Source organism: Nyctereutes procyonoides, unplaced genomic scaffold (assembly GCF_905146905.1).
Source record: "Nyctereutes procyonoides isolate TBG_1078 unplaced genomic scaffold, NYPRO_anot_genome, whole genome shotgun sequence".
NCBI lineage: Eukaryota > Metazoa > Chordata > Mammalia > Carnivora > Canidae > Nyctereutes > Nyctereutes procyonoides.
Window position 1 is genome coordinate 17,901,213 of NW_026575040.1, and position 23,365 is coordinate 17,924,577.

General features: G+C 44.1%; 1 protein-coding gene across 2 annotated transcripts in view; it reads right to left on the bottom strand.

The window, feature by feature from the left end:
- The window catches only part of CGNL1 (cingulin like 1), a 162,134-nt gene that overhangs the window by 65,716 nt on the left and 73,053 nt on the right, over positions 1-23,365 (bottom strand). For both annotated transcript variants that reach the window (XM_055319667.1, XM_055319665.1), the window contains exon 8: positions 17,360-17,572. In XM_055319667.1, coding sequence (XP_055175642.1) covers positions 17,360-17,572 — 213 coding nt within the window. The remainder of the gene's footprint in view (positions 1-17,359; positions 17,573-23,365) is intronic.

The window sequence follows — 23,365 nt, forward strand, 5'->3', positions numbered from 1 at the left end:
GACTTTATACTAGGAAGTTCACTCCTTTTAAACTTCACCTAGCACCAGCGGTAATAGATTCAAACCTGCTCAAGAAAAAGGGCTTTGAATTTAAAATAAAGGGTATAAGGGGATCCCTGGGTGGCTCAGCGGTTTAGCACCTGCCTTTGGCCCAGGGTGTGATCCTGGAGTCCTGGGATCGAGTCCCACATCGAGCTCCCTGCATGAAGCCTGCTTCTCCCTCTGCCTGTGTCTCTGCCTCTTTCTCTCTCTCTGTCTCTCATTAATAAATAAAATCTTTTTAAAAAATAAATAACATAACATAACATAAAATAAAATGATATATATGGAGTAGGCTGGTGGGGAACATCTCCACCTGCCTTACCCACCAAATGTTGTTCTACGGCCTCTCCTACAGGGCTTCCCCCTCAGTGTGGCTCTTGTTTTCTACCACGATGAGTGGCTCCACATGAAGCCAGGCCCCCCGACCTGGGATGACATCTTTATCCCACATACACTATGAATATGGTGAGCTAACAGTTGCCCACTGCTGGATGCAAACAGGACCGACGGAGATGAATGTCCAGTGTGAATGTGGAGACGGAATTAACCTCTCAACAAGAAGTTATTCCGGTGTCATATTATCCTGTTCGTTCACTGCCAGGTCAGGCTCTGACTCATTTCTACCAGAGTTTTGTCAAGGTCAACATCAGTGGCTGCACTGAGGTACAGTAAATTATTAACCCCGGTTTCTCCACAGGGCCCAAATCAGCCACAGAGTTCACCACCTGCCAGCCACGTGTTCTCCCCAGTTCAGCAGCGGGAAGTTCACGGTACACAGCACACGAGTCTGCATCTGCCTGGAAGGGTCACTGAGACAGATACGGGGAAGGGCAGTAAGCTGGGGCCATAAGGGAAACTGCCCGTAACAGGATGGAGAGAAGGAAGCTGAGCAGGCAAGGCAGGCGCCTGGCAGCCTGGAGTCTCAAGAAACCAAGTCTCAAAGAAGCAGCGGGAATCTTCTTCTCACACAAGGTCATGGGCTGAGAGATGTAGAAGAAAAATATCTGACCAGGCAGAGAAGACCCTGCAGAGCAGAGAGCATGTGGGATTCAAATGGGCTTGGCATGCATATTTATAAACCCAACTGGCTCAAAAGACTTCCCCATACGGACTCTGTAGGACAACCTCCATGTCTATTTTCCAGAGCTTCTTCTTAATGCCTTGGCTCTTGCTCCAAAGCCATGAAGAACTTTGTGCTTTCCAACTAAATTTGCGGGCAGCAGAGGCTTCCCTGCACAGTCACCTAGCCAATGCCTCTCCCGGTGCAGGACAGACCTCTTTGGGCTCTGAGACAATTCTGAGATGGTAAAGGCAAAGTTTTCACATCTTCCTATGCCACGTCTGCCCAAATACTTTCAGATCCATCTCAATGCCACCTCTTCTGGGCTCTGTCATTTATTTGCTTGAGTTTTATCCCCAATCTTGTTCCAAAAAGTCTCTGAAGCACATCCAGCCCCTTTTTCTAACTATAAGTGGACTCAGAGTTTCCCTAAATTCAGACGCAGCCAGCATTTCTTCTCTCTGGACCACACACTTGAGAAACATGTGCAGAAATTTAACAAAATTTTTTAACAAAAAGAAAGAAAATGAGAAGTGTTAAAAGGAGAAATATGTGTGCTTGACCATATTTTCCCCTTCGTCTGTAAGTCCCCAAGGATAAGGCCCATCCGAGACTCTGGAACTTCCTAGGAAAGGAACCAACCTCTCCCCTGTCCCTTCTCCCACCCTACTCCTACTCAAGGCTAAGAAAACAACATTACTTTAGTCATTACTGCAAAAAACTGCTGGAATCACGCTGTGGAATAAACATTTTGCCCTTTATTTTGTCTCTCATGAAACCAACCTCACAATGCCGGCTCAAACAAGTTCTGTTCCCTAGTGATCACTGGGGCGGGAGGAGTTTTCCATTACATCTGCCTCTGACTTGTGCTCACTCACATTTCCAGAATCCGAATGTGTGGTCACCATGAACACATCACTTAATCTGTAGTTCGGAACTCACCAAACCACATCTAATCACTGCAGAGGACACCTACTACTCTAACAGCTTTCCTGCAATCCATCTGCCACCAACAATATGCCTCAGTCCGTTCACATCAAATATAGAAAGCACTCAAAAATATTTGTTGAGGAATGCCTGAGTGGCTCAGCGGTTGAGTCTGCCTTTGGCTCAGAGCGTGAATCCCAGGATCCTGGGATCGAGTCCCACATCGGGCTCCCTGCGTGGAGCCTGCTTCTCCCTCTGCCTGTGTCTCTGCCTCTCTCTCCGCGTCTCTCATGAATAAATAAATAAAACCTTTAAAAATATATATATAATTTGTTGAGGGGTACCTGGGTGGCTCGGTGGTTGAACGTCTACCTTTGGCTCAGGGCGTGATCCTGGAGTCCCGGGATCAAGTCCCACATCAGGCTCCCTTGGGGAGCCTGAGTCTCCCTCTGCCTATGTGTCTCTTATGAATAAATAAATTAAATATATTTTTAAAAATTTTTGTTGAATAAGTACATGAACACACACACACAAAGAAATCTATTAACTACGTAGGGTAAGACTATGGAGGATGCAACAATAAGGGAAAGGACTATCCCTAAAATCTCAGGAGAGAACAACCCCGAAATGTCCCATGCTGCAGCTTATGAAGTTCTCTCTGTCTGGAATGCCCTTTCCCACCCGTAGGTCACCTCACTAACTCTCACTGCTCCTAAGACTCAATCCACACCTTATTCCCTCTTAGGGGATTCCCTTTTCCTGGCTCACCTACATGGAGCAAAGTCATCCCTTTTGTATTTCTCCTTTAAATGATGCTGGATGCCATCACTACACCTGATGCTTCACGAGCTGAGTGAATAAACAGCTTTCGGCAAAGCAAAACAATAAATGCTCCAAGAGGGGCAGAGGCTCTGGGGATCTCAAAGAGAAAGGGCAGCAGCTACTAGACCACATGAGGAGGACATATGGGCTCAGCCCTATAGGACGGCCAGGTTCTATCTGGCAGAGACGGGGGGGGGGGGGCGGTGCAGGGTGGGAAGGGCATTGGAGACAGGCAGCCACCATGAGCAGAGACGGAGGAAAGATGACAGGGGGGTGCCGGGGGACACAGGGAAGTCCAGGAGGAGGACATCAGAAAGCAAACCAGGAAAAGACAGACTGAGGCCAGAATAACAACGCCTGTTAGTATTATTTTTCCCAACAGAGAGAGGAGGATTCTGAGGATTAAAGATGCAGATGTGGTGTGCCAAAGGATGCAGTCATTGCTCACCACCTATGCGTAAGGTCACACAGCAGTCATCTGTGTAAAAAGAAAAGAATATATACATGCATGTGCATGCACACTCACATACACTTGTAGACACAGATTCCAGTTTCTCAACAGTAATACATGTTGGAGAGGGGTGTCCTGTGCAATGTAGCATGTTTAGCAGCATCCTTGGCCTCTACCCACTGGATGCCGGTAGCATTGCCCTGGTTGGGACCACCAAAAATGTCTCCAGACACTGTCAAACATCCCCCAGGCCAAGTGGGCAGAACCACACCTAAGCTAAGAACCACCAACGCAGATTACCTCCCAAAGGGGTAAGGAGCTACAAGGACTGGGAGAAAACCGAGGGTATTTTGGTGATTGGTGCACAGAAATTGAATCTTTAAAAAAAAAAAAAAAATCATGTGCAATATGGGCAGCCCAGGTGGCTCAGCGGTTTAGCGCCCCCTTCAGCCCAGGGTGTGATCCTGGAGTCCCGGGATCGAGTCCCACGTCTGCCTCACTGCATGGAGCCAGCTTCTCCCTCCACCTGTGTCTCTGCCTCTGTGTGTGTGTGTCTCTCATGAATAAACAAGTAAAATCTTAAAAAGAAATCATGTGCAATATTACTCTACAAAATAAAATACAAAAAAATAATAAACAAGATAAAATACAGTACCCCCCAAAAGGATCTCCCTGCCAGTAAACAGTGGAGACCAGGGCCAAATCTCTACTCTGTCTACTGCACCATGCTGGCCAAACTGAAAAGGATGGCAAAGCAAAGGCCCAGAGACAGCAAGCATGGCCGTAGTTGGAAGTAGGAAGAAACACACATTTTGTGGAGGGAACAGGGACTTTTTAAAAAGATTATTTATTCATTCATTCATTCATTCATTCATTCATTCATTTGACAGAGAGCGAGAATGAGCATGAGTAGGGGAGCAGCAGGCAGAGGGAGAGGGAGAAGCAGGCTCTCCACTGAGCAGGGAGCCCCATGTGGGGCTCGATCCCAGGACTCTGGGATCATGACTGAGCCAAAGGCAGATGCTTAACCAACTGAGCCACCCAGGAGCCCCAGGAAGAGGGATTCTTTAGAGACTGGGGCTGGGTTCATCACAGAAAAGAATGAGGACTCAGGGCTGAAAAGGCAGATGAGAGGTAGCTTGTATAGGACTCTGTATCCAGATGGAAGCAACAGAAGGCTAGGAGGGAAGGCCCAGCTGTAGGGTAGCCCACCTGTAGCAGCAGGCAGAGGTGTGAAGGGGCCATATCAGGAAGGAAAACAGAAGAGCACTGCCCAAAGCATCTATGCTGAAGACATCAAGGCCTTAACTAGGGCAGCAGCCCTGGGAAAGGAGACGGGTCATCAGAAGTGAGGCCACGGACACAGAGGCCACAGCCTCCAGCAGTAGATGGAAAGTGAAGGACGAGGCAGAGACAGAGACCCCTATGACAAAAATTAATAAACATGCATCACTAAACTCCGGGGTTCCTCTTGGTCCACCTAGTGGAAGCACAGATTGGTACCCCATTTCATTGTACACAGGATAAATTCAAATGGTATGAAAGGTTTTATACACTTTTTTTCTAAGATTTTATTTATTTATTCATGAAGAAACACAGGCAGAGGGAGAAGCAGGCTCCCTGTGAGGAGCCTGATACAGGACTCAATCCCAGGACCCCGGGATCACGACCTGAGCCAAAGGCAGACGCTCAACCACTGAAACACCCAGACACTCCTATATACTATTTTTAAAGAGTTTTCCTCTTACCCCATCCACCTACTTGTCCCCAAAGGCAACCACCATTTATCACTTTGTATCCTTCCTGAGATGGTCTATTTGTGCACAAGCATATATGCGTGTGTATTCATTTTGGGCTTGTTTTTATTAACACAAATGGTATCCATTTACAATAAAGGAAATAAAAACAAGGACCAGGAAACTTCTATGGAGTCCATAGCAGAGCCAGATTTAGAACCCTGACCTCTTCTTAAGCTGTTATTCTGTTTTGCCTTTGAACATTCCGATTCATTCACACAGAGACAACTTATCAAGCGCTCTGCAAAGTATCAGAGATACAAAGGATAAGATGGTCCATCCTTCAAGATAAGGAGAATGACATATCACCTAACAGCAAACAGAATTAGACCAGCATTGTGGCAGGATGCAGTAGTCCTGCTGGAGTCAGTGACTATTAGGAAATGCAACATATGGCAGCCTGGATGGCTCAGCGGTTTAGCGCCGCCTTCAGCCCAGGGCCTGATCCTGGAGACCCAGGATGGAGTCCCACATCGGGCTCCCTGCATGGAGCCTGCTTCTCCCTCTGCCTGTCTTCTCTCTGCCTCTCTGTGTCTCTCATGAATAAATAAATAAAATCTTTAAAAAAAAAAAAAAGGAAATGCAACATAGAAGAGATGGCTCTTATCAAACTGTAGTATTGGGTATCCATTACTATATACCATATTGTCCCCAAACTCAATAGCCTAAAATAACACTAACCATTTATTTTTATTTATTTATTTATTTTACACTAACTATTTATTATCTCACAGAGCTTCTAAAGGTAAGGAATCTAGAAGTGACTTAGTTGGGTAGTTCTGGCTCACGTTCTCTGATGAATTGTAGTCAAGACACTAGTCAAGATTGCAGTCACCTGAAGGCTTGAGTGGGGCTGGATCAGTGAGGATCCAGTTACAAGACGGCGCACTCACATGGCTGTTAACAGGAGGCCTCGGTTCCTTACCACAAGGGACTTTCCACAGGCTGCCTGTGGGCAGCTGGCTTCTCCCAGAGCAAGTGGTTCAAGAGGAAGCAAGAGGAAGCAAGGAAGAAGCTACAGTGTCTTTTATGATCTAGCCTTGGAAGTCATACTCTACCAATTCCTACTGGTGACCCAGATCAGCCCCATTCAACATGGGAAGGGACTACAAAAGAGCAAGGGTACCAGGAAGCATAGATCACTGGGAACCGTCTCAGAGGCTGGCTACCACAAATGCCTCCTATATCCTGATTTGTTTTGACGTTGTACATATTTGCTTCCACACTGTTCCTTATCTAATAGACTTAAAGCTTATGACATGTTCCATTTTCTGCTTAATGTGATCAAAAATTGTGCCAGATTTTTCCACCAAGTAGAAATCTACTTAATGATCTTGGCAAGTCTTTAGAAAAATATTCATCAGTCAGAGTTTAGAGGGTCAGAGAGAATATAGAGATCAGGGAAAGTATAACACAGATTAAGTAGGATTTCTGGTAATAAAATTGAAGTGTTTTTCCTTTCAGATGTCAAAAATTTAACTATTTGCAATATTCTAGTGGCTGTGATGGTCCTGCCATTTTTTTTTTTTTAAAGATTTTATTTGGGATCCCTGGGTGGCGCAGCGATTTGGCGCCTGCCTTTGGCCCAGGGCGCGATCCTGGAGACCCGGGATCGAATCCCACATCGGGCTCCTGGTGCATGGGGCCTGCTTCTCCCTCTGCCTGTGTCTCTGCCTCTCTCTCTCTCTCTGTGTGACTATCATAAATAAATAAATAAAAAAAGATTTTATTTATTTATTCATGAGAGACACAGAGACAGAGGCAGAGGGAGGAGAAGGCTCCATGCAAGGAGCCCGATGTGGGACTCGATCCCAGCACTCCGGGATCACACCCTGAGCCAAAGGCAGACAGACACGCAACCGCTGAGCCACCCAGGCGTCCTGGTTCTGCTCTTTAGAATAGCCCCTCCCAGTACACTGCCCAGTTCTGTGGGCTGACCGTATCCACACCTGACATCCAACTGGCTACTGGCCCTCAGCGAGTGGCTATACCACTCCTGTCTTGCTCACATACCTGAACTCTGGGCGGTATCCGTGGATGGTTCAGAGATCTCAAAATATTCATCCATCTGGGGAGACTGGCAAGCATACCACTAGCTTTTCTCACTACTTCTCTAAATGCAGGAAAGCATTTCCAGCAGTGAGACATTATACCAACCTTAGCAGATAAGAAAAATATAAGAACTTTCCTCCTACAAACCATACCATCAATGTAGCAAACTTTTCCCTTCATCTACAGTCCCTATCCACCCTCGGCCACTTGTTCATGGACACAGTTTACAAATCCAGGCAACCAGCACTTGGCAAAGAACAAAACCTCACCCCAAAAATGGAGCCCTCCATATCCTACTCCCTTCTCTTTCTGCCCTTCAGCAGAGAGAGGGGCAGGTAAGAACCCCATTGAATACGCAACTGGATTGCTGAAGAGACCTCAGAGAACTCGTGCCTCCATCTTAAGTGACATCAAGGACAAACCATCCAGGGCATTCCGTCCTACTTGTAAAGACCAGAGCAGACTTCTTCATAGAAAGAATCTGCTCGTGTCTCTCTATCTTTGTCTCTGCCTCTACCTCTCTCTGTCTCTCTCTGTCTCTGTCTCTCTCTCTCTCTCTCTCACACACACACACACACACACACGTACACACACATTTAAAAGTCTTTCATGATTTCCACTGTGAAAAAGAACAAAATCCTCAGACACACAGTAATGCAAGAGCTAGTCCCGACTTGCCTCTCCACCTCCTCTAATACCAGACTTCCCATTGCCCTGCACAACCCAGCCTCACAGGCCTTCACTCAACATCTTGCACAGATCATGCTCCCTCCTGGCACCAAGCCCAATGTACATGCTCTTTCCACCTCCTAGAATATTCTGGAAGGTTTTTAAAAATTCTAGTTATTCATCCTTCAGATGTCTACCATCATTCTCCTCAAGGAAGCTTCCCCTCTCTCCTCCATTTCAAGGCACTTATCACAGCTGAATCACACATTTATACATGTGATTAACTGAATAATATCTGTCTCTCCCTTTTTGCCTGTTTTATTCTCACAGCCCAGCACAGTGCCTGACATAAATGAAATGCACAGTAGATATTTGCTGAATTAACTAAGGACTCTGAGTGAACTCATTATCGATGGAGAGTCCAAAAACTGTATCAACAATCCATTCCCGGGATCCCTGGGTGGCGCAGCGGTTTGGCGCCTGCCTTTGGCCCAGGGCGCGATCCTGGAGACCCAGGATCGAATCCCATATCGGGCTCCCGGTGCATGGAGCCTGCTTCTCCATCTGCCTATGTCTCTGCCTCTCTCTCTTTCTCTCTCTGTGACTATCATAAATAAAAATAAATAAAAAAAATTAAAAAAAAAACAACAATCCATTCCCAAGGTTAGGAATTGATGTTAACATCAAATCTCCTGAATTATTTAAGCCTCGTTCTCTCGTCATTTCTTCAGGACAGATGGGAAATGGACAAGGGCTCTCCGTTCTCCTCCCAACCAACCAAAGCCTGTATCAGACAAGGCAGGGAAAGCATGATTTATAGATCATGCTGCTCCATCACTCTTCCTGAGGCCAGGACAAGAGTTTTTGCCTCCTCCCCCACCCCATTAAGTTTCAACACTCTCTCTTCACACTGCATGTGAATTCACTGTGATTTTCTGGGTCATCTGAGTGCTCTGGGTGTCCTGAAAGCCATGCTTCCACCACCCCTCCCCTTGGAGCTTCAGGAAAATGCCCTCCTCCTTAACCATACTCATGAAGCTTCAAGGTATCATCACTAAAACCTGGCCAACGTCCTACCTATCCCTGTGTGAGGAATTTTCCTAATGGATCTCCTTCGGTTCTTCCTCATGCACTGTGATGTTCTCCACAGAACAGCAGCAGCCAAATGCACTCATGATTCCTGAAAGGAGAGTTCCTTTAAAGCTGTGGGCGTAACCAGGAAACAGAGGTCCTCCTTGTACCTGTTTTATCTTATGAGGTCCTACCCTCTGGAAATCAAAACTGTAACTGGAATCTAATTGACTCTTTAAATAAATAAAATCTATTTTAACTCCTCCCCCAAGTCAATGTTCTTTCTTTGTCTTGCATTTAGGGGATTTAAATGTCCAGGATTTCTCATTGTTAACTCTAAGTTTACTTAAAGGAGTTGAGTACAAAGACAAGCAGGTTCAAGGGGTGCTAACGTCCAGAAACTCTTGCAGAAGTCCTGGGAAAAGGAAGCTATCTTCTTCATTTCTAATTCTTAAGTATTTGGCATGTAAAAGACACACAGGGTGTCAAGGTACAGAATGGATGTGCTACTTCTCTCCTGAATTTTGCCATCCAAAGCAGTAGTAGGAGAGCAGGGTGGTGCTGTCACCCTGCGTGTGCCTCAACCACAACATCAAAGCTTCAATCATCATCTTATCTACATGTCTTTCTTCTTCCAAGACTGTAAAAAATCTTCAAAGCTAGAGACAAAAGTGTGCCCATCTCTGAATCCTCGTGACTGACACTGGTAAGACACACTCAAACATATGAGGAAAAAGAACAGCTGTCTCTGGGACTCTTACTCTGTCTTCTATGAACCACAGCAAGTGAATCTGGCAGCTCAGTTAAAGCACCAGGAGTGAAGTGTAGAGACATCCTGTTCACCACAGCTCCCTAAGAGGCTTATCAGGACCCATGCACTTGGGATCTGAGTTGCAGCAGGGAGGGGGCACATCCAGGGCTTAGATGGTGAGTCCCAAACAAACATCCTAGGACATATTGAGTTATTTTTTAATCAATATAGAAAGTAAGAGAGCAATGTAATTATTATAAGAGTTACTTCTGGAAGAAAGAAATTAGAAGAAAAATAAAAGGAGACTTTGTTGAATCTTGAACCATCCTCATTTTACTTTTGCCAATGGAAAGTTCTAGGCTACCCCTGGCACACTTGAGTCAGTGGAAATGAGATACTTCCCTTTACCTGGGCACGTGCAACCCTGCCACTTCTCTCATTCTCAACACTGGTCATGCAGAGTAAGTGAATTATTTGAAGTTGGAAAGTTGAGGAAATAAGAATTTTTTTTACAGGTTCCTTCACTACCCCAGCTCCCATGGAGAAAACAGAAATGAGATTTTTCCCTGAACTAGCCCTATCTTTAAGGGAGGCAATTCCACTGATCCTGAGATTAGCAGTGGTTTTACCATTTGACCCTCTGCTGACTTTTTCCTTTTAAAAAAAACACTTCAGGGGATCCCTGGGTGGCTCAGAGGTTTGGTGCCTGCCTTCGGCCTGGGGCATGATCCTGAAGTCCCAGGATCGAGTCCCGCGTCAAGCTCCCTGCATGGAGTCTGCTTCTCCCTCTGCCTGTGTCTCTGCCTCTCTCTCTCTCTCTCTCTCTCTCTCTCTCTCTCTCTCTCTCTCTCTCTCGGTCTCTCCTGAATAAATAAATTAAATCTTTAAAAAAGAAAAGAAAAAGAAAAAGAAAAAAACAGTTCACAGATTGGTAGGAAAGAGGGAAGGAAAATCTAGAAATGACAAGGGAAAGGAACACTGAAACACGTCTTTATTTTCAGAAGATGGAATGATATTACCAAATTGTTCAGTGAAACAACACGAAGCCATAATGGGAGGACAGCTCTGGAGGTGAAAAAAGTTGCAATATTACTGAATTTGAATAAAATTTATACAAGTGTTATAGAATTTAAAACATGGACATCATGTTAGAATTTACACTACAGAATGAAACAAGATGAAAGCACAGAGGCTTGTATATAAATATTTAATGCAAAAACAGGTTGCTTCTAGAAATTTCTCAAATATATCATTAATTAAGTCAAATGCAACACTCTTCGACTTGCTTTCCTGTTACTGGACTTGGGTATTTGTTTTCATGTCTCTGAGCTTTCATCCTCCTTCTCTTCCTCCTACCCTAAGCCATCACAGCCCACCAGGAGTGACCCCCACCCTTGTGGAGTGGCTTGCCACCCCACCCAAGAGGCTGCCCTGCCTCTTGCCAACTGCTTCCCCTGGAATTTTCCTGCTCCCAGCAAGGCCTCCACACCAGAGGGAACACCCGGGGCTTAGCTCTGTCTCTTCTTTCTCCCTCACTTCAATCATGGCACCCCGTGGGGTCTCTCCTGCCAGTCCTACCTCTCCTGGCCACCATCCCTCAAACCCACACCTCTATCCTCCACACTCCTTACTTCTAATCATTCTTCTACCTGCTAATCTCCCCTACCTACAGGTCACCGCTAGGAAAGCATGTTCCTATTAGGTCCTTACAACAAACACCAAGTGCTCCCTCACCAATTAAAAACCACTCATGTGGGATGCCTGGGTGACTTAGCAGTTGAGCATCTGCCTTTGGCCCAGGGTATGATCCCAGTCCCGGGATCGACTCCTGCATGGAGCTCCCTGTGAAGACCCTGCTTCTCTTTCTGCCTATGTCTCTGCCTCTCTCTCTCATGAATAAATAAATAAAATCTTAAAAAAAAAACACTCATGTATCATGGCATTATGATATTCAACAAGTCCTCACATCCATCTCTCCTCGCCTTTTCTAAAGTCTTTTTGTATTCTTTAAAAAATAAGGTGTTACTTTGAAAAATTTTAAGCATTAGCAAAATTAGAAAACGTAGTATAATTGTCTCTTATCCATCATGCAGCTTTAATCCTTATCAACACATGGCTAATCTTGTTTCATCCACACCCCCATGTGCTTTCTCCCCCAAGTGGATAATTTTAAAGCAAATTCCAGATAGCCTACCATTTTACCTGTAAATACTTCTGTAAGTTTCTTTAAAAGATAAAAGACTGTTATCACTCCTAAAACTTTTGCTTACTTTCTTTCTTAATATCCTTAAACATAGAGACAATGTTTAAATGTTCCCAATGATTCAAATATATTTCGTTTTTTACACTTGGTTTGTTTGAATTGGGATCCAAACATGGTCCACGTGTTTAGATCTAGGACTCTGCCTCTCAAAAGTCTCTTTTCACCTGTAATCATCTTAAGTTGTATCATTCCTCAAGGCTCCAGCCTAGACCCGTATCTCATTTTCCCACCTACAAGGTGCTGAATATGCTAGACTCAGTCCCTCAAATGTTCTTGGCCTCCATGCTCAAATACCACTCATGTTCTACTATATATTGCCCCTCCCAAGCACCTCCTATAGCACTCCTATGTCCACTTCACTCCAGGCATTTACTTTTTCCTACTCTGTAGTCAGCTTGAGTGTTACTTCTCTTCTCCCCCTTTTCAATCTTCTGGAAAGTACATTTATCTGATTTACCTTCATAACCTTCACAATATCTTGCCCTTGGCAACAGTTCAGTAAGTAAATTTATAAATGCTACGTTTACTAATAAAATGAAGAAGCGAGGAATGATGGCAAGAGTCTCCCACACACTTTACCCTCCCTGCACTTCCCCTTTATCCACTCATGTAAGAAATATTTGCCACTTAACTGCCATATGTTGGGGCCATAAAATGGCCCAATAGCCCAAAAGTCATATTATGCAATACAAAAATAAAAGTGGCTCCTTTAACATCCTCAAAATACCTGTATTTTTAAGACAAATTAGTCCTTCAAGGGTCAACATTAACATTATGATACTGCTCACAGTACCATAATCTCAGACAAGATTTGGTCATTTTCACAATATATTTTTTTTAAGATTTCATTTATTCATGAGAGACACAGAGAGAGAGAAGCAGAGACATAGGCAGAGGGAGAAGCAGGCTCCATGCAGGGAGCCCGACGTGGGACTCGATCCCGGGTCTCCAGGATCACGCCCCTGGCCGAAGGTGGTGCTAAACCGCTAAGCCACCCAGGCTGTCCTAAACAATTTTAATTCATAAACGAGACCCCAAAATACTCTAATGTCTTAGGACTGCCAGGACTTAAAGGGCATCTCTCCTTTTTACCTATTCCTGTAATCCACAAACACTGACCACCTAGTAAATGCCAAGCATACTAGGGAGGCCAAGTGGAAAATGATGACAGTCCTGAGCATGACAGGGAAGATAAAACCTAGAACAAAATTTCCAGCATTCACAGGTCCCTGAAAAAATAAGGTCCAAGAAGCAACCGGAACTTCCTGGGGGAGCTGGAAATCTGAGCTGAGGCTACTCTCTGGAAAATCTGAAAACACTAGCCCCTCTGCCCTTCTCTTTTGCACAAGGAGCTGCAGATTGGGAAGGGGTATGGATGAAAAGGAGAAGCTAACGCTGTGGACCAGCTTCATTTTTCTCCTAGACAGCAGTCATTCACATCCCCACTGACTGTCCATTTCTTCATTGGATCCTGGCCACTGCCACAAACCCAAGGATAGAGAGGACATTTCCTTTTCAAAACTAGAGAGAGTATAAAAGGACATAACACCAAAAACTATGTTATGAAATACAGTGTCAAGTCCTTTAGGGTCAGGTTTGATAGAATCCCCTTCTTTAACAGACAAAAAGATCTACTTCTCTATGGGAAGGGACTCAAGTAGCTCACCCAATGAGCAAGCCACACCGGCTGGGAGGGAAAGATACGCTTCATTCTGCCGCACAAGGATATCCCCCAAACCACGGCACTCGTGAATTCTCATCTGGGAAGCAGTCAACCTGTTCTTAAAAAGGTGTAGTAGCTGCTTGGATCTACAAAAACCACTTTTACAGAGTATCTATCTGGAATACCTGTAAAATGTTCTTAACAAAACTTGACGGCTTTCACCTAATGTTCCAGTAATTTACAACTTTTATTGCTCAATCTCAAGCCAGATGAAATACTTATTTGACAACGATAAGACAGGGGCAGTGGCGGAAATTAGAAAACCTGATGCCAGGGAGTTGGGATGCTTCCTAAGACTTACCAATGAAATAAAGTCTTTAATGCAACACAGTTCTTCAAAGAAACATCAGTTTCTCGTCCCTTGGGGTAAATGGTGGGTGAGTCCTTCTCCTGGGGCAGGAGAAGGCTGAAGGCTAATGCACACACACACATCTAAGAGACACACTACCAAATTAAAAAAGTTACATGTAACTCACTCTCCTCCAAGTAGTTTAACAGGATAATCTTAAAATTCTATTATAGAATACGCGTATATAAATCATTTAACAAAAAGGCAGCATCTATCCACTAAACTGACACAATTCTTTCCATTATATAGGATTCCGTCACATTTGTTCAGCAACCACCTTTGGAAGCAAAAGCTAAGAGGTACAAAACCACAATCACGATGCTCTTTAAGAAACTGCAGGGAAACACAAAAGCAAGGTACAGAAATTCAGGGTCATAGCAGAGTTTCTTAAAAGACCTCCCACAACAGCATCAAAGAAAATCCAACAGGAACCACACAACAGGGACTGAAAACCCAGTCAAGGGGGCAATTTGTCCTCCACTTACTTTCACTCCTCAGACATTACACAGACTTAACTATGTGCCAGACACTGTGTTAAAACTCAAGAGACACAGTTCACACGCTGTCAACCTGCAGATGGGTTGAGTTTGGTATATATCATTCTTTTCTTGCTGATTTAAAAGTCAGAAGATCTCACACCAACATCCAGAGATCTGGCTTCTTGAAAAAGAAAACAAAAAATTAAGAGATTGCAACACAGGCCTAGGATTCCTTCACTGATGACTTTCAACTGCAGCAGAGAAGCAACTGACGCTACAGCAAAGGGCACACTTTGTAGTTTGCCACAGTCTCCACCGGGCCTTACTGTCACCCTGACACCACATCCAGAGTCCACTCACTTATGTCCTTGTCTGGGCCCTGAGATATTTGAGCTTATCACTCCCACTCCAGGGAGACAAAAAGGATAAAAATGGCCCCTGTGCCTGAGAATCTGAGTCTAATGAAGTTGGTAGACATGGTGAATTACAATATGGTGTGATATAAACTACAATACAGGAATAACCAGGGAACAAGTAAAACCCTAAGAAAGGGTGCCAGTAACCCCACCAAGGGAAGTGGGGGTATCTAGTCACCATCACAGGGGAGAGGACATCTGGGGAGAGTCTTGAGGGGTAAGAAGAGGGTGGTCAGGCAGAAAAGGAAAGAAAGAAGGTGGGAAGTCCATTCACCTGTGCGCAGAGGTAAAAGGACTAAAGGAATATGGAGTTCTCTGGAGACCGGCTTGGTCAGGGAAAGGACATCTATTACCTACCATGCTAACAATTTTGAATTTACATCTGGAGCAATGGGGAGCCAAGAGAGCCTTTAAGCAGAGGCTGTCATGATCAGATTTGTCCTTTCAGGGAAAGATGCTGACAGTACTATAGAATATGAGCTGGGGCAAAGTACCTTGCTGGCATGCACCCCTTGGGATGCTAAGGTGAACCCATTTTTGTGTTAGTTTCCTGGTGCTGAAAAACCCCGTGTTCTCTGCCAGTGATCTACGTCTTGGGGAACTCACCTGTTACTTCTTTCAAAGACTGGTATAAGACAACGAAACTATCTTTCTTGAATTGGCATAATGAAAATGCTGCAAATTAACATGTAACACCGACCTTAGAAAAGGTCAAAATGCAACAGACTAAGCCTTTACAGATTATCTAGATTCCACTCACCTACCATGTTTCCCTTCCCCACTTACAGTGTCTGTGACAGGATCTAAAAGCTTCTAACAAAATATCTTGCATCCCAAGTGTGGCAAAAGTTTAACTTTCCTTATATTCAAATCACTATATAAACATGCCCAAAACACCATCTGCAACTACCCTTCAATGACTAAACCATGTTAACTGGAGCTTTGATGCAAGGTCTAAAGGTGATGAATACATGGTAGGTTCAAAGGAGAATCATCTTACTCAGTAGCCTACTGGTATGTCCTTCATGAAACAATAGCACAGAAAAACCAAGAGCAAGAACACCAGGCTACTGCACAGAAAGATGAAAAAAACAGACATGTCCTCTCAAAGCAATAAAAATTAAACCAATTTCCATTTTCTCCCTCAAACTAAATCAAATCTCAAAAAAAAAAAACAAAAACAAAAACAACAATAACAAAAAAAAAAACACTAAGGCAAATCAATGAGAAGAGCTTTAAAAAACCGTCTCAGTTATAACACCCGCAAACAGACTATTTCCCAGGCTTTTTATTGTTATAACAAACAAAACCATCTTTCACTTCTTGTCATTTGCAATTACCATGCCATAATTGAAAATCAGTGAATCACTATGGAGCTTACAGGAGAGAGGGGGCCTCCTATCTCAGAGCTGTCGCTATAATCATCACAGAATAAGCCAACAATATTAAGAGATCTTTCCTCATCATCTTTAACCTGTGCATTGCAGAGACTCTAAAAACTTTATGTTCTATAATTCCTCTCATTCCCTAAAGATGGCATGATATTTCAGAGCATTTTCCCCTTTAAAACATTGCTTTTCTCTTCTTCAAAGGCCAAGATGAAAAAAAAAAAAACAAAGGCCAAGATGAGGCCTGTGCCAAAAGACCTCGACATAATTTTCAATCTATTTGCAGCAGCCAAGAATTCAATTAAGAGAAAAATTATCAGGGCGTCTGGGTGGCTCAGTTGGTTAAGAGTCTGCCTTCGGCTCAGGTCATGATCCAACGGTCCTGGGATCAAAGCCCATGGTCCTGGGACCAAAGCCCACATCAAGTTCCCTGCTGAGTACAAGAGTCTGCTTCTCCCTCTCCCTCTGCCTCTTCCCCATCTTGTGCTCTTTCTCGCTCTCTCTCTCTCAAATAAATAAATAAAATCTTAAAAAAGGAAAAATGTTCTTACAAGGGTTTGGGCAATTCAGCCTATTAACCCCTCGTGGAACTCTGCTGAGAAAAGATCCTGAACTGTTTAACAGAAGGCTTCATGAGTCAAAAGGAATAGGCTAAGGCAGAGGCAGGGGCAGGGGCGAAGGATTCCAGAAATCTGAGTCCGGTCTGCCACCTTGCCCCATTAGTAGAGCCACACGATGCCCTTGGGCCCGGACCATTAGGCATACATGGAGGGGTCCAGCTCTCAGCTCTCTATTCCACAAGGGGCTCACTCATGAGCCTCTGAATCTCACCTCGAACAAAAGCATTACCCGCATCCTTAACAATTTATGTTGTTATTTACAGACTCAAAGTGGTAAACAGCAGTACTGCTGAGCCCATTATTTGTGAACACCCTCTATTTTCCATGATCTCATGAAACCGAGTTCTTCTCTGTGATGAAAGACAACTGGCAGCTGGTGTGGGTGAGGTGGTCTTGCCCCTTCACCTCTCCTCAAGCCAGACTCTCACGCCCCATACCCACACGCCCTAGGGTCTGACCAGACCTGGCTCAGTGCCTCACCTTGGTTGCTTCTTCTACACTCTCCCTCAGGGCCTGCAGCTCGGCGTCATACTGCTCCTTCAGCTTGTCCATCTCCAGGTCGTGGCTGGACACCTCTTCCTTCAGGGCTCCCTTCAGGGCAGTCAGTTCACGCTCCCGCTTCCTCAAGAGGTCCTCCTGCTCCTCTTTGGCGATGAGCAGATCCTGAAGATCCTGTTTTGCCTGTAAGAGTTCCTAGAGAGAGGAAGCATGGAAGGAAGGGTAGGATTAACCATCTATCTCCTCTCTGGTTGGGCTGCCCAGATGAACTCCCATACTCCCAAGCTGTCCTCTGACCCTCTCCTCCCCACACTATACCCACCAGTTTAGACCATCTCCTCCTCTCCTCTTTCACTCCTCTGAGGCCATCATTCTCCTTGATTTGTCTGCCTTAGCTTTTCTGAGTTTAGTTTGAGGGGGCAAAAGGGAAACTGATTTCATCTTCACTGCTTTGAAGAATGGTCCGTCGCCCTTGCCATGGGCCACCACGCTGTTGGTGCTGTTGCTTCATTGGGGGCATGCCAACTGGCTGGCCTCACTCACTGCATACCACCCTTGGGACCCAGCATGTGGCCAAACCCTTAACCCACGCTCCTAGTACTGGGGCTGATGCTGCCATTCTCCTGTCTCACTCGCCCCTCAGAGCAGTGTGTAACACTCACATTCTCCCCTTGTGAACTGCCAAGAGCTCCTGAGGGAAGTCCCAAAACCGGAGCAACAAGTTCCACTACAAATAGCATTCCCTAAACCCAAGTGTGTATTGCCAAAAGCTCAGCATTCCTTTCACTTCGCCATCTTTGTCCCACATCCACTAAGCTCTCCTCAAGCCCGGGATGCGCTCACTTCACGTTGGCGGGACTCAGACACGGCCACTTCCACTTCCTCTCCACCCGGCTGTTCTCCCACCCGCAGCCACTTCATGCACACATCCAGCTGCCCCTTGCCGGCCCGCTCCAAGCCTTCCTCCATCTGTGATCTTTTTTTCTGCCATTTTCCTCCCTTCCCTTCTCTTTGCTTGGATCTATGTTCTTTCCCTCAGGGAGCAAGAATCCACTGGGTCAAGGGCAAAACAAAAAACAAAACCAAACCCAAAACACCAAACTTCTCCGTGACACTTTCTGAAAGTATAATTTCTGTCCACTGTGCTTCTTCACCACACAGTCACTCCTTAACCTCTTGCTATATGGCTTTGGATCCTATTGCACTACAACTGTCCTCTCCAAGGTCGTAGTGACCTCTTAATCACCAGATCCAGGCTTCTTCCAGTCCTCACTTTTCTAGACCCTTCTTTGATCCTCCCCACCTGTCTCCTTAAAATTCTCTTTTGCCTTGTAACTGAAAGACAGTACATGCTTCTGTTTTCTTCCCTCAGGCTGCTTTTTCTATGACAATCTTTTCTGGCTTTTCTCTCCCTCTTCCCAAAAGCTAAGATGATCCCCAAGAATGTAGCTCTGCATTCTTTCTTTTTTTGGCAAGTTCATCTATTTTTCCCTCTGACTATTAATTCTAAGCAAGGAACTCCCAAACCTTTACCTCTGACTCTTATCTGAATTCAGACCTGCACTTCCAGTGACCTGCCAGATATATCCATACAGATGTCCCACATGCAACTCAGATTCAGAAGGTTCATATTTTTCGGTGAATTCTTCATGTTCCTTCCTTTCCTCCTCCTTTGTTCATTATTCTTACAAACAGCACCACCTACTTGGGGGTTTGGAAGCATCCTTGACCTCTCTTGCCCTTGCCTATCACAACTAAAAAGTTAGTTCTGGAACATCTTAGATCCTTTCCTTCACCTCCCTGGTTTAGGCTCTCCTGACACTCAACTGCTGCCTGCATCCAGTCACTCCTCTGTGGCTCCTATGACATTATCCATATGCATCCTCTGTCTCAAGTGCTCTTTTTCCCTCTCATTCCCTCCTCTCTTTGCCTTTCAGAAAATCTCCAAAAGAGTCAGATACAGCAGGACCTCCTCCAAGAAGTCTTCCTTGAATCCCCCTCCTGATACTCATCTCACTTTAGCTGTACATCTCAGAGCATTTAATACTTTTACCTTGCAGTCCATAGGGTTTTCTGTTTTCTTTCCTCCCCTGCTAGACCATCAGCCCCTTGAAAGGAGGATATAGATCTGATCATATAGTTTTGGTGCACTGGATCAACGTTATTGGGAATGTGTCTGTTTTGAATATAAATGAATGAACATGTGCAGTACAGCAGAAGTCGGGAGATAACCAGAATTCTAAATCAGTCTTTGTTTTCACTGGTGGCTTCTGAGTCAATACACTTCCTGTTTTCTTGGACTTCTGGGGAATCAGAGGAATGGCTGCCATCTGGGGAGCCAAGGCCTCAGAGATGGGAAAGTACTTGCCATTCAAGAAGTATGTCACTGATGAGGGGATGAAAATATAACTGGCAATGGAATGTCTTTCCCTTTCTCCGGGACATGCACATCTATTGAACCAGAGGAAGCTCTGCAGTTCCAGGGTAGAGCTGCACTGCTTAGACCAAGACTTGGCCCTTCCAGAATCTTGCTAGCAGGTAACTAATAAGTTCTGATGAAATGTCAAGAGATTCATCCAGGTAACTAGGGAAATTCTGATTCTTCCAAAGCACCAAGCACAGAACATCTATGCAAATCTTATGAAAGGATAGCCTGTCCTGATATTTGTCAAAGGAGGACATCCTGGTGGAGATGCTGCTAACCCCTCCTTAAAGAGCACCAGAGACTCCCCATCACTATTGCTACTGGCTACCCCTGCAGGTCTTCCTGGGCTTTCTGCCAGCCTCTTCCTGAGAGTCCTTGTGATTCTAAGCCCCATTTCCTGCTCTTATTCTCACACATTTCTCAGTTGTTTTCATGATAAGGCAGTTCCTCTCCCCACACTAATCTTTTCCAGGATATATCTGTGTTTTGTGCTGCCTTTTGTGTACTGCCACCAATGCATGTCAAGAACCTAGGTTTTTATTGTCCGTCTGACACCAACATGCCGTTATCCGTGGTTGCGGCCATTGCCTAAGTGGCCTATGTTGTACAAATCCAATCAGATTACACTTCACCATATCACCTCAAAGCACTTGGAAGTTTTCCAGGGTAGAGACTGAGGAGGACAAGAGATTTCAAAAACTTTACTTCATCACCTCAGTAGCCTTATTGCCAATCATCTCAAGCCAAAGAAAGGAGAAAAGATATATACATTTAAAAACATAAGTAAATACCCATCAGAGATGAGCACACGTCTCTGCAGACACCAACCAAAGGAAACAAAGGGAGGCTGTGGCCAACTGGAATCAGCACCTTCAAAACCTATATGCATCCAGGCTAGCTGCATATAAAGTATCCATGAGATAGAAACTTAGGCAGTATGTGTGTATGTGGGCAGGGAGAAGCTACAAATTTGACTTTGCTTGATACTTAGCATGTAAGAAGACCTGTGCTAAGCATTTCCAAAAATCCCAGGAGATAAATATTCAAAAATAATATTATCCTCATTCACAAATTGGAAAAAAAACAAACAAGCATAGAGGTCTGTGACACTAACATCCTTACGATCACACAGCTTATACGTGCAAGACTGGGATACTGGCTGGATGCCACTGCCCCTGCTCTTTATCATACAGCCTCTGTGGGCCTGATGACAAGCCTTCATACCCAAGAGGAGCTGAGGAGCAAACAACTATAATACCATGTTCAGTCTCTTAGATGCAAACGCAATCGAACACTGTATTTGGCTGGAAGAGCCTGTGAGAAGGTCCACCTCTAAAAGAAAAAAAGAGATGTACTGAAAAGGAAAGTAAGGAAGCTGAAAGAAAAAGAAAGTACACTCTGGGACCTGGCTGTTAGTAGTAGCAGCAAGTGGCAGTCCTGACAGCAGGTACACTGACCCGCACACACCAGAATATCCGAGGCAGCAACTTACTTGCCTATAGAAGGCCTTATTTCACACACCACCTATTCACAGGTATTCCATGTCAAACTGAGAAAAATGCTGATCTCTTCTGTGTACATGTTTCCCGGAAGTTCTATAGGGTCTCTATCTGTGGCCCACACTCATTGAAAGGATGCATAAAAGGTTTCATATCAAAATTGTAGTTGATAGGGAATTATGTAATTTTCCCCCCAGAAGAATAGCCTAGAAAGCAGATCACGGCTGATGAAAAACACATTTTTTTAGCTTTTAATTAAAATTTGTAAATGTACAGTAATATCCTATAAGTATATTACTGTTAGAGATTTCATTTCTGAGCACAGTCTATCCTCAGATCAATACAATTATGGTACCAGAATATCCCAAGTACTTGCATTTTGGCAAATGCCACGGAAATTACCAGACTATGTTGCACCAAGGTCCATCTGTCAGCACTGCATGTTCCCATCAAAGATGATGGTGGGGGCAGCCCGGGTGGCTCAGCGGTTTAGCGCTGCCTTCAGCCCAGGGCCTGATCCTGGGGACCTGAGATTGAGTCCCATGTCAGGCTCCCTGCAGGGAGCCTGCTTCTCCCTCTGTCTGTGTCTCTGCCTCTCTCCCTCTCTGTCTCTCATGAATAAATAAATAAAACCTTAAAAAAAAAAAAAAAGACAATGGTGGGTAATTAGAAACTCCCCTGTCATGGCACTTAGAGCAAGGTCTCATGTTCACCCATTACTCCCAGAATGGAGGGAAATACACTTATGGACAAAGAAGTGTTTGAAAACTTGCTTTGTAATCATTTTTGTAACTTGAGTTTAAAAAAAAAAAGTTCAGAACCACCAACTATTTAACTAAGAATAACAAAATCATCTTAATTTTGGTCAGTTCTATGGCTTATCCTAAGAGAACGGTATTTTTTACTTTCTTTCTTCCGTCCTTTTTTTTTTTTTGCTTTTTAGCTTTAGCTTAAAGCTTTATTTTTTTAGCTTTATTCTTACTGTTACTTTACTGGTTTTGTATTGGTGTCCAATGTTATTAAACAAAATGGAAAGTATTAAAAGAGATTTCATGAAAAAACCTTGTGCATTATGGCAAGTCTCACAAAGCAAAAAGCCTTCAACCTTTTCCAAACACTTAAAAGCAGCAGTATTTAATGTTCACTGTGTTTAAGAGCCTGTTCTAAGCCAAATGCCATGGAAAACTCGGCCATGACTTTAATCTGTTATCAGAATCCCCCAGGCCATTTTTTATTAAGATACGAAGAATAAATTGAATGTGACGAGGCGATAGGGTCTATTTTATTAGTGGTATTGACACCACAGGTCATGTTTTAAACATTGCTGACAACTCAAAGGAGCCTGATTGAAACAGTAAGGGTGAACCTCCAGAGAGACCCACACTGACACAAAGAAATTAACTGTGCCTTAACTAATCTTACAGAAGACTGCAGTAGATAATATTCCTCCCATTACAGGAAAGAGGCAAATAATCAGAAAGCCAGCAATATCAGCTATTTTAAGAGCAGATGTGCTCTGTTTTCTTTTCTGTGTCTCTCATTACCAGCCTGAAAACACATCACCAAAACTGAGGCTCATATCCTTATCCTAGTTACCACTATAAATAAGCCAATAAACTACTTAGTCAATTAAATTATATTCATTAATATACGCTCAGTACACTGTACCTTAAAAAGGCAAAGGAGCATGTGGTTCAGTTCAGAATTATTCCCTTTTCTTAAAATAGTGACAGTTCTAAAATAATTTAAATACTGAAATTTATCCATTTGCTCTGTTGCTTGGCACTGTGTGAGGCATGAAATGGGGGAAGAAGCAAAACCAACATGTTCTTGAATTAACTGGCTAGTAGAAGAAAAGGACAGATACAAAATAGAGCAAGGTCAAATGTGCTAAACTGAACCTATAAGGAAATAGGATTTCAGTAGAAAGGACAACTATAGGTTTCAGTTAGTGAGAAAATCCAGCAACTTAAGAGACTTACCAACAGCACAGATAACACCCTCCTCTTTTAGAATCAATAAGGTGTCCACACAAGAATCCATAGGAGATGGGAAAGTCTTCTA